At 43.5% G+C, this 12,310-nt stretch overlaps 1 protein-coding gene across 2 annotated transcripts in view; it reads right to left on the reverse strand.

Annotated features, from left to right (window-relative positions):
- The window catches only part of ATL2 (atlastin GTPase 2), a 66,331-nt gene that overhangs the window by 9,577 nt on the left and 44,444 nt on the right, over positions 1-12,310 (reverse strand). For both annotated transcript variants that reach the window (XM_044289595.1, XM_044289596.1), the window contains exons 5-11: positions 10,634-10,684; positions 8,518-8,574; positions 8,138-8,230; positions 7,714-7,852; positions 7,478-7,605; positions 1,476-1,532; positions 954-1,025 (exon numbers count right to left, since the gene is read on the reverse strand). In XM_044289595.1, the coding sequence (XP_044145530.1) occupies positions 954-1,025; positions 1,476-1,532; positions 7,478-7,605; positions 7,714-7,852; positions 8,138-8,230; positions 8,518-8,574; positions 10,634-10,684 (597 nt within the window). The remainder of the gene's footprint in view (positions 1-953; positions 1,026-1,475; positions 1,533-7,477; positions 7,606-7,713; positions 7,853-8,137; positions 8,231-8,517; positions 8,575-10,633; positions 10,685-12,310) is intronic.

A 12,310-nucleotide genomic window follows, 5' to 3' on the forward strand; every position in this document is an offset into this window, starting at 1 on the left:
TTAAGGATGCATCAGGATGTCTTCAGTTCCGGAACAGAACGTTTTTTGGCCGGAGAAAATACCGCAGCATGCTGCGCTTTTTGCTCCGGCCAAAAATCCTGAAGACTTGCCGCAAGGCCGAATCCGGAATTAATGCCCATTGAAAGGCATTGATCCGGCCTTAAGCTAAACGTCGTTTCGGCGCATTGCCGGATCCGACTTAGCTTTTTTTAGAGTGGTTACCATGGCTGCCGGGACGCTAAAGTCCTGGCAGCCATGGTAAAGTGTAGTGGGGAGCGGGGGAGCAGCATACTTACCGTCCGTGCGGCTCCCCGGGCGCTCCAGAGTGACATCAGGGCGCCCCAAGCGCATGGATCACGTGATCACATGGAACACGTCATCCATGCGCACGGGGCGCTCCGACGTCATTCTGGAGCGCCCCGGGAGCCACAAGGACTGTAAGTATACCGCTCCCCCGCTCCTACTATGGCAACCAGGACATTAATAGCGTCCTGGGTGCCATAATAACACTGAACGCATTTTGAAGACGGCTCAGTCTTCAAATGCTCTCAGTTCACTTGCGTTTTTCCGGATCCGGCGTGTAATTCCGGCAAGTGGAGTACACGCCGGATCCGGACAACGCAAGTGTGAAAGGGCCCTAACACTGGCAGTCTGAAGTTTCGAGCCTAGCCAAGATTTACTGTGAACGACCTGTGCTCTATTCAACCAGAAGTCTAGGAACATGTCCACATTTATAAGCAGAAATGCTTGCTAGGCAGCCTTGTTATTTCACTTAATAGGGGTCTTTCCATAAAGATGAATGATCAAATCAGAATAATTCTTCTACACAAAGTCAGATAAATTACTGGACCGAACTATTATGAACACTTCATCTTCATTTCTAAGTCATAGATGACATTCTGGACTGAGATGCAGAGAAGCTGTATACAGTCGCTTGCTACACTGTCTCTTACCTGCTCCATGTGTTTGCTGTATGTGTCTTTAGCTCCAGCAACAGCTGCAAGGTTATTGGCTTCTGCCGTTGCCTACAGGGAGTCAATTTTCAAGTGATGTGAGGGACATTTACTTACATGTTCACACTATTGTGGTGTGAAAAAGTTGCAAATTATGGCGCACAATATAATTGTGCAATAATTTGCAACTTCTCACTTGTCTTGTCACTTTCTAAAAAGCTAAGAAAAGTGGGTGGGGCTTAGAGGGCATATCCTGCCACAGCCCGCCAGATTTAATATAATTTTCGTCAGAAACTGACGGAAATAGTTAAAACCTACACCAGCTCATAGATAGTGTAGATTTGAAAGCCTGGTGCATGGTCTGCCTGGAAATGCACCAAATTTATTAAGTAGCCTGTGCCTTTTAATAAATTTGGCACATTCTGCACCAACAGACTTTACGCCAAGACTCTGATTTGTAACATCTTAGTATATCTCCTCCCCACACTGTCTCCCTCCCCGTAACACTTTTTAGATTCATACCTGCAGCATAGACTTGGGGTGGGGAAGCTCCTCTCCTTGGTAGATTTTGATGTATGCCTAGTAAAGTATAAAAAGTAATCTCAATGAAAAATAGGTGGACATAAAATGATCATCAAAATGGCAGATGTCATTCTTCCTGCTCTTATAGACACCTCATCAATAGACTTTGTGACACTTCCACTCACTGGCGGAGTTTTACCTACTGTGTTTGACAGCAGGTGGCACAAACTGGGGACAGTGATATGGGCTGAAGCTATAATATATATATATATATATATATATATATATATATATATATATATATATATATATATATATATATATATATATATATATATATATATATATATATATATATATATATATACATACATACACATATACACACACACATATACACACACACACACACACAATTTTTAACTCCATAAGGATCGGGCTAATTTTCACCTTAAGGACCATGCCATTTTTTGCAAATCTGACCAGTGTCACTATGTGGTGATAACTTTAAAACGCTTTGACTTATCCAGGCCATTCCTACTTCATGTTAGGATCATTTTGGGAATGACATTTTATTTTTGGGGGACGTAACAAGGCTTAAAAGTAAATCTTGAAATTTCTCAGAAATGTTCAAAAAACAACTTTTTAAAGGACCACTTTGTGAGGCTTACATAATAGAAACCACCCAAAAAATGACCCCATTCTAGAAACTACACCCCTCAAGGTATTCAAAACTGATTTTACAAACTTTGTTAACCCTTTAGGTGTTCCACAAGAAATAATGGAAAATAGAGATACAATTTCAAAAACGAGATTTTTGTGAAACTCACCTGTAAAATCTCTTTCTCGCGTGGTTCATTGGGGGACACAGGACCGTGGGTATAGCTTGCTGCTGCCACTAGGAGGCGACACTAGGCTGAAAAGTGATAACTCCTCCCCTGCAGGCTATACCCCCTCCAGCCTGGAGAGAGCATATCAGTTTGTGCCCAAGCAATAGGAGTAGGAGAAAATAACCATACGGTAAACAACCAACAACTGACCAACGCCAGTCGGATCAAACCAGAACTGGGGCCATAGTGGCTCCACAACCGCCAACAATCACGGCAAACAGAAATCACTGGGTGGGAGCTGTGTCCCCCAATGAACCACGCGAGAAAGAGATTTTACAGGTGAGTTTCACAAAAATCTCGTTTTCTCGCTGGTATCATTGGGGGACACAGGACCGTGGGACGTCCTAAAGCAGTCCACGGGGAGGGAAAAAATCACATGCCCCTGGAGAAAAAACGTCCTTGAGGATGCGTAACTCACTGTCGCCTGCAAGAATTTGCTGCCTGGAACAGTATCCGCCGGTGCCTAGGAAGGCACCCGGTAAGACTTGACGAACGTGTGCCCGGAAGACCAAGATACTGCCTTCCACTCTGGAAGCTACTGCACGAGGAGATGGACCCGAGAATCGCCGACCGCTGGTCGGGTGGGCCAAGACTCAGCTGGGCGTTGCCCACCCGAGGGCGGAATGCCCGAGCAACTGTTGAATGGATCTATCCGGAAAACATCCTTTGGAGGCCGTCAGCCTTGACAAGGACCCCAGGATAAGAATTGGTAGAAGTCCTTAGGGCTGTAGGCGCCAGACAAGGACAAGCAAACCCAGAGGCCAAATCACATGGCTGATTGAGAGCTCGGTCCGTGTACTACGAGGGAGAAAGAAGAGAAACCATGTCTGTGAGGCGTGGAAAGGCGACCACCTTCTGCGAAAAAAAGAGGACCTTGGACGGAACACCGCCCTATGTTCATACTTAAAGAAAAAAAGTACGTACAAGAAGGCGTAACAATTCAGTAAAACTCACCAGACTTCATCTGTGTTCTTCACCCATAGTCTTGTACCAGCAGGGCCACCCCACGACCGCTGGCACCAGGCAACAGGGGTCCATGTAGAGAAGGGCTGGGGAGGAGGTGGCCCTCTTGCTGGCGGGAAGCAGGGGAGCTAGGCTGCCCTGGTCCACTTTGTCTTCTTGGGGGAGGCAGGGCGGTGGAAAGGCAACACCGGCCAGCCTCCCAGGGGGACAGAGACGCATGCGAATCTGTGCCCCTTAACCTAAAAATAAAATAAAATAAAATAAAAACAAAAATCGTAAAAGAGCCACCCTGCTAAGCAGGGAGGTCTGCCTCCTACGACACTAAGCTAAAAACTGATATGCTCTCTCCAGGCTGGAGGGGGTATAGCCTGCAGGGGAGGAGTTATCACTTTTCAGCCTAGTGTCGCCTCCTAGTGGCAGCAGCAAGCTATACCCACGGTCCTGTGTCCCCCAATGATACCAGCGAGAAATTTTACTTTTTTGCCAGATTTTCCATTTTAATATTTTTTTTCCAGTTACAAAGCAAGGGTTAACAGCCAAACAAAACTCAATATTTATTGCCCCGAGTCTCTAGTTTACAGAAACACCCCATATGTGGTCGTAAACTGCTGTACGGGCACACGGCAGGGCGCAGAAGGAAAGGAATGCCATACGGTTTTTGGAAGGCAGATTTCGCTGGACTGTTTTTTTGACACCCATTTGAAGCCCCCCTGATGCACCCCTAGAGTAGAAACTCCAAAAAAAGTGATCCGATTTTAGGCATAGGGTGGCAGTTTTGTCGGTACTATTTTAGGGTACATATGATTTTTGGTTGCTCTATATTACACTTTTTGTGAGGCAAGGTAACAAATAGCTGTTTTGGCACAGTTTTTATTTTTTGTTATTTACAACATTTATCCGACAGGTTAGATCAGTGTTTCCCAACCGGTGTGCCTCCAGCTGTTGCAAAACTACAACTCCCAGCATGCCCGGACAGCCTTTGGTTGTGCGGGCATGCTGGGAGTTATAGTTTTGCAACAGATTGAGGCACACTGGGTTAGATCATGTGGTAGTTTTGTAGAGCAGGTTGTCACGGATGCGGCGATACCCAATATGTATACTATTTTTTATTTATTCATGTATGTTTTTTACAATGATTTTATTTTTGAAAAAATAAATCATGTTTTAGTGTTTCCATAGTCGGAGAGCCATAGTTTTTTTCAGTTTTTGGGCGATTATCTTGGGTTATGATTTTTGCGGGATGAGATGACGGTTTGATTGGCACTATTTTGGGGTGCGTATTACTTGCTATTACACTTTTTGTGATGTAAGGTGACAAAAAAATGGCTTTTTATTTTTTTTTAATTTTTCCATATTCTGAGAGCCATAGTTTTTTTTTGTTTTTGGGCGATTGTCTTAGGAAGAGGCTCATTTTTTGCGGGATGAGGGGACGGTTAGATTAGTACTATTTTGGTGGGCATACACCTTTTTGATCGCTTGCTTTTGTACTTTTAGTGCTGTAGGTGACAAAAAAAATGGTTTATTTAGCAGTTTTTGTTTTTTTTACGTTCATCTGAGGGGTTAGGTCATGTGATATGTTTATAGAGCCGGTTGATACCTTAATTTTTTTGGGGGAAAACTATTTTTCAACTTTTTTTCACGCATTGTACCAGGGTGCCTGCTGATTGATTTCAGCAAGCACCCAGTTCCGATCACCGCCCGCCAGCGATCGGAACTACACGACGTACCGGTACATCATATGTCCCTGAGAGGTTAAAGGGGTTCTCCAGGAATTAAGAAAATGAAAATACTTACATATTGCTTTATTATAAATATATTCCCAAATACCTTTCATTAGTTAAAATGGTTCATTTTGTCTGGGGAGCAATTAGGAGAAATAAAATGGCCTCCGTCCTATCAGTTCACACAAAACCTGTCCCAATCACAAAAGAGGACAAGTTACTTCACCATAATGAGCCATAGTGCTGTCTAATCCTCCTTTCTGCTCTGCTTGTCAGGAATCCTAAATACAGGTGAATCTCTGTGGGAATGGAGATAAGAAGACATGAGAGGAAGGTGAGTTGTGTGGTTAATGAGCAGCAGCACTTGTTTACAGTCTCCATTACCACAGTCTGTCCTGTCCGTCTTCTCTGCATTTCATGTCTCCCCTCATGAACTAAATTCCCCAGAAATTCAGCTAAAGTTCTTATCATCTGTATTCAAGATCATAACTGACAAGCAGAGAGTAAGAGGAGGCAGCTCTTTACCTCAGTGTTGTAAACTAGCTTGATCTCATGTGTGATCAGGACAGGTTTTGTGCGAACTAATGGGACAGCGGCCATTTTGTTTCCCTTGATAATTGCTCCCCAGACAAAACTAGCCATTATGAATAATGAAAGGTATTTGAGGATATATTTATAATAAAGTAATATTTAAGTATTTTCATTTTCTTAATTCCCGGAGAACCCCTTTAAAAGGGGTAATCCAGTTATATACAAACCAGTCAAATTATTACAACTACTTCCTTCTTTCAATGTTGCCAGCACATAGCTCAAAATAAAATGGACGACTTATCAGAGTTGCAAAAAGGGATGCTTTTTGCCTTTTTGGCCAAGGGCAACAGTATTTCTGACACTGCGCGTTTGTGAACTGTTCTTGTGCTGCTGTGGTGAAAGTGTATTGTGAGTGAATAATTGTCACCTTTGTGAATAATTGACTGGGAAACTGCAGAGCACCACATGCCATTAATGTGAGGTGAACATCCGCTATGAAGGTGCCTGAGAATGGACCAACACTCTCAGTGGAGCAGATCTCAGCCAAAATGAACCAGGGGCTATTAGATGTGTGCCTAAAAAAAAAACTGTTCAGTGAACTCTACTGTGTATGGGGCTCTGAAGCAGAAGGATGGTCACTGCTCCTCTGCTAACAAAATTTTCAAGCCGGTATCAAATTTGGATCTCCACTGATTGGCAAAGGGGGGCCTTCTTTAATGAGTCATATTTTCTGCTTCATCGAATAGATGGAAGTTGATGAGTCATGAAAAAAACAGAGACAAACACCCTGCAACCGCTGCTGGAAGAACACAAGCTAGTGATGGAAGTGTTATGGTCTGGGGAAGTTTTCGTGGCATATTCTGGGCCCACTCATCCATGTGGAAGGCACTCTCAACCATTTTGGACATGAATTCATCCTTGCAGATCACATACACCCATACTTGCCGATTGTCTTTCCAGTCGTTAATGGGCTCTTCCAGCAAGACAATGTGACATGTCACACTGCTAGAAATGTCTGACATGGGTTGGAAGAGTATGACCCCCTGATTCCCAATTGAGGATCTGTGAGACCACCTCGATAGTCATGTTCCCCCCCCCCCCGGCCACACTCTCCAGCAGATGTGGGATGCACTGCAGCTAGCATGACTCAAGATACCTGTGACAACCTACCAGGACCTTACTGAGTCACTCCCAGCCCATCTAGGTGCTGTAGGTGCAGATATTGTGGACATTAGCTGACAGTCATAATAATGTGACTCGAATGTGTATTAAGTTATGATAACAGATTGATGTGGGTACTACTGCTGGGACCTCCACTGATCAAAAGAACGAGGGGCACTGTATCCTGTGGAGCTCCCCAAATGAAGTAAGGTGCTGGTCACGCATGCGTTGAGCCACTCCATTAATTTCTATCGGAGTTTTGGAGACAGCCAATTACAGAGCTTGACCATTACTAGAACTCCCAAAGAAATGATTTTAGTGGTTGAGCGTATGCCCAACTGGCAGCTCTGGTCATGTGGGGGCTCCAGGGGTTAAAGGGCACCCGTTTTCGTGATCGGTGGGGTCTCAGCAGTAGGACCCCACCGATCTAATTGTTATGTCCTATCATGAGGATAGGGAAAACTTATTACGACTAGAATACCACTTTAATGACCAATTGACTCTCCTGACTTGCCTGTTGTGGTAAATACCGGAGAACTCATTTTCACTGCATTGTGCCATTCCTCCTGAATATTTATGAATAAATTGACAACTGGGTGTTAACATTCTTGTCAAAGAAGTGTGTTGATTGTATGGTGAACTCTTTGCCAAGAACATTAAAGGGGTATATTTAAGTAGATTGAACATCCCGTCTAGACAAGTTGTCTGCACAGTAACTGCCATATGGGTAACTTACTTTGAAATATTCAAGGAGATCCCGACAAGTCACCTTAGAACCACTAATTTCCTTTTCTACCAAGTTCCCAGGAGAAAGCAGCAAAGGGACCAGATTTTGAAGTTCCTTCTTGAACTCGTCATCTATGTCTAACGTGGATAAAGATGCAATTTATAAAACTCATGATACCGGATGGATCGTTAAAATAGCAAACCTAGAACTGGCAGCAAATGTACCAAAGCCAGCAGAAGACTTACCTACTAGTCTACCATCAAAATAAGGATTGGTTGCCACTTTAAGACCGGGATGAGGCAAAAGAAAGCAGCCAATGTTGGTAAAACAGGAGTGTATATGCTTCCTGACATTCTGCAGCTCCTCGTGCTGGTTCTGTTTTACCTGCAGAACAAATGGGAGAAACGTAATGCTTCAACCTGTATGGAGAGAACATATGCTTCTGGCACATATAACAAGTGATAAGGGAGAGCACTACGGCCCTTATTATCAATGTTCTGCATCCATAAGGACATTATACTATAAAACAAAAACTAGAAAAGTAATGGGATACTGAACCAACAGTGATAATGAGAGCTCTGCTGTACAAGTAAGAAAAGAGCATAAAAGCCAAAGACACACCCAGAACGTCCCCATTTGTGGGCTTAAAACACAGAACACCATCATTACCTGCAACCGTTTTTCCAAAAACAGTTTACCACCCTCTAAACCATATGAGTGTTCATACGGATAGCTCCAGTCTCGGATTAAAAACATAAGGGTCTGTAATGAAAACACACAAATACAAACGTAAAGCTGTTCGAGTAAAACAGAGGTAATATACATAATAAACTTCTAATGAACGTATCCCCCTACCACATTGTATGCTTCTCAGTACTGTGTAATGACAAGGCATAAGGTGCTGCGATTTTCGCTGCATTAATAAAATACATTTTTAAAATAAAATTAATGAAGATAGGAACGCATTAATGCCAGGATTCAGTCAGTCCTCTTCTATATACATGGTATATTATATAAACTACGGGACCAAGAAATAAGATGCAACTTACCTGAAAGGGCTTTTCATAGATTTCTTCCATTGCAAGACGTCCATATTCTGTAAAAAGCTGGAAAATAAAGTGCGTGTAGAGTTGAGAGCATACTTATCATAAGGTTGCGTTTTAAGAGCATAGGCCTCATTTAATATTTATGGTGCCCTAATAGAAAATGTGTAACATCAACGTGCTACTTATCAGTCCCTTTTAAAGGGTTTTTCTAAGGCTACTTTCACACTTTCTGGGTCCGCTTGTGAGATCAGTTTCAGGGCTCTCACAAGCGGCCCAAAACGGATCAGTTTAGCCCCAATGCATTCTGAATGGATAAGGATCCGTTCAGAATGCATCAGTTTGCCTCCGTTCAGCCTCCATTCCACTCTGGAGGCGCTTGCAGTGTTTTGGAGGTACGCCTGACTATGCGGAGCCAAACGGATCCGTCCCGACTTACAATGTAAGTCAATGGGGACGGATCCGTTGTCACTGACACAATATGGTGCAATTGAAAACGGATCCGCCTCCCATTGACTTTCAGTGTAAGTCAAAACGGATCAGTTTGCATTATCACAAACAAAAAAAATTTTTTTTTGCTCATGGTGATGCAAATGGATCCGTTCTGAACGGATTCAAGCGTTTGCATTATAGGTGCGGACCCGTCTGTGCAGATACCAGACGGATCCGCACCCAACGCAGGTGTGAAAGTAGCCTAAGACGTTACAACTGATTACTTATCTTCAGGATAGGTGGTCAGCATCTGATCGGTGGGGGGTCCCGACAGCAGGGACCCCCGCTGATCAGCAGTTTGAGAAGGCAGTGGCGGTCCTGTAAACGTTGTGGTCTTCTCCGTGCTCACCAAGCCCAGTGCAGTACATTATATAGCTGCTGTGCTTGGTATCGCGCTCAGCCCCATTCACTTCTATGGGGCTAAGCTGCACCTAGGCCGTGTCGTCACTGGCCTAGGAAAAGCTTAGAGAAGGCTGCAGTGCAACTGCAAGCGTCACTGCCTTCTCAAACAGTTGGTCAGAGGGGGTCCCGGGTGTCAGACCCCCACCGATCAGATACTGAGGACTTATCCTGAGGACAGGTCATCAGTATTAAAGTCTCAGAAAACCCCTTTAACGCTCCAGGAATATCCCCTACATGTAGCTTTATGTACAATCTTGTCCAAAGCAACAGGAGAGACATAAAATGAGAATCTGTCTGCTAAACGTATATTTCACATTTACAAACCAACACTAAAAACTTACTGAAGTGTCCGATTTTCTAATAAAGCCTCACCTAACGTAAATTTTGCAGATTTTCCATGGTTAAAAATCGCATCTAGAAAACCTTCAGGATTTATAATAGCAACAAATTGCATGATATTTAAAAAAAAAAAATAAATCACATATGCCCTCATCCACAAGAGTGTTGACCGTGAAATCCGCACAAAGACACGCAGAGCAGATTTTAAAACCACAGCTAACGCTTGCAGATATCTGCAGAGGACTTCAGAGAGGGTGAAATCTGCAGCAATACCACCGTGTTTCTTGTACCGCCTCTTAGCTAAGAATACCTCCGCAATATGTATACCATGACGGTCACAAAACCACGAAGGGTAAAAACCCTCTGTGCCTCTGTATAAAATCAAAAATTACAGCTGTACAGAACAGGTCCAAAGCAGGCCATGGGTAGCACATCCAGGATCCATCTGACACGGGACTTCACATGTATTACGGATTGCTCTGTTGCCACTGAGATTTTACTGCTTTGTTGCATAATACCCAGCACTACCAAGAAGAACTAGAAGCCATATTTAAAAGGGGTTCCTGGAATTTTGTTCGGTACAAAAAAACACTGGAAAAGCTCAGTTTGCTCTGCTCACTGCTGCATACAAACTCTCCCAGAAACCCTAGGACTTGGATCAGTGTTCCTCAACTCCAACCAGTCATGATTTGAGAATATCCCACAGAATGAACACCGGGGGTAAGTCCTGATGCACTGACGCTAAATTATATCACCTGTTCAATACAAAGAAAATCCTGAAAACATGACCGATAGGTGGGTCCTGAGGACCGGAGTTGAGGAACCCTGCCTTAGAGAACCCAGGGTGCAAAATGCAATCATCTTCTGAGCAGTAATGCTGAATATTTACCTGTAAATGCTGAAGATCATCTTCTTGGATGTTCTGTGACAAATTATAAACCTAAAAAGCAAGCAGACCACCTCCATTAGAGCAACCCTATAAAGGACATGATGTAAAATGCGGTAGTCATTTTAATAGGGAACGGAACAAGATATTTAGGCAACTTTCATATCAGTGCTGATCTGTTATAGGGGCAGGACAACAAAAATAAAAGGGCATGCCGGATAACACACCTGACACCAATGGAGCCAAACATCCCACTGACTGTAGTGGGGTCAGTTTGGTTTCCATCCAGGAGCCCACTCTTAGCGGTGAAAAATGTCTGTCAGACAGAACTTCTCTCCGCTGTTTTATCGGAATCTGCGCCTCCAACACAGAACATACCACCCTTATTTTTAATTAGAGCTTTCTACTAACATTCTTGAATTCCCCAATACATTATAATTTTTTTCACTGTAGATATATACTTTTTATTCCATTTCAGTTACATGATCATCGATCATGTGAATAGCACTTTGGATATTTGCTTTACAGTAGTCATGTGCAACACGGGAACCCGCAGTCTGGAGAGGACTCATTGACTTTATGGGATTATTATTATTACTGCTCCAGCGTTAAAATAAAGGGGGGAAAGATTCAATATAACTTGCACTTTTTTATTTTGAATCTGCTCATTTTGGGCTTTGGAGTCCAAAGGGAAGACTTGCTACGTAATTGGCAGCTTTCCCTGTATGAGCGAGAATACGGTCATTGAGCAGGATCACCCAATTTACTACTATGCCCAGAAACCACGATAAATGCTGCTGTTGGCGGGATGGACAGAGAAAAAAAAAAAAAAAAACACCTTAGATGTGATCTTATTCACATGTATACATATACGTGTGGTTAGTACGAAGAACTGGCATAGGATTTATGACAAGGACTTTGTATAGAACCAGGAGATTTGGACATAAATACAGGAACGGACTCTTTACAGTTAGAGTAGTCAAACTGCGGAAAGTTCCACCTCAAGAAGTATTAAAGGGATTCTGTCAGGTAGGTTTAGCCTATAGAGCTGAGGATATGCGCCGTTAGACTGGCACCAGCACTTCCAAAATATACATTGCCCAGCACCGCCCACATCCTCCGAATCCCCTCCTGGCGCCCCCGACGTCACACAGAGCGCCATAATCTCGCGCATGCACGAGTATGCCGCATGTCAGTGCTGGCACAGTGTTCCTTCCCTGTGCAAGCATCAGACTCAGGGAATGAACTTTCGGCGCTCTGTGTGATGTCGGGGCCGCAAGGAGGGGATTCGGAGAATGCGGGCGATGCTGGGCTCCTGAAATGTTGGCAACAGCCCCTTGGGCCATCTTTTATTTGACTGAATAAAAGCACTGAGAGCTGTGGGAAATGTATATTGGTGATGTAGCAGAGCATGTCCTCAGCTCTATACGCTAAACCTAACTGACAGAATCCCTTTAAATCGCTGATATTATGTCACATTTAAAAAAAGGCTGGGCGCTTATCTAATAGCAAATGGCATTGAGGGTTATAATTAATCCAACAATAAATGTTGTATAATTCATCTGAGAAAGGCTGAATATGATTGACCTGTGGCTCAGGGACAGAAATGAAAGAAAACCTGGTCAAATTAAGACCAAAGTGCAATGCAAACATTAGGTCAAAGGATCTGTCACAGTACTG

This window comes from Bufo gargarizans, chromosome 4 (genome assembly GCF_014858855.1).
Source record: "Bufo gargarizans isolate SCDJY-AF-19 chromosome 4, ASM1485885v1, whole genome shotgun sequence".
Lineage (NCBI taxonomy): Eukaryota > Metazoa > Chordata > Amphibia > Anura > Bufonidae > Bufo > Bufo gargarizans.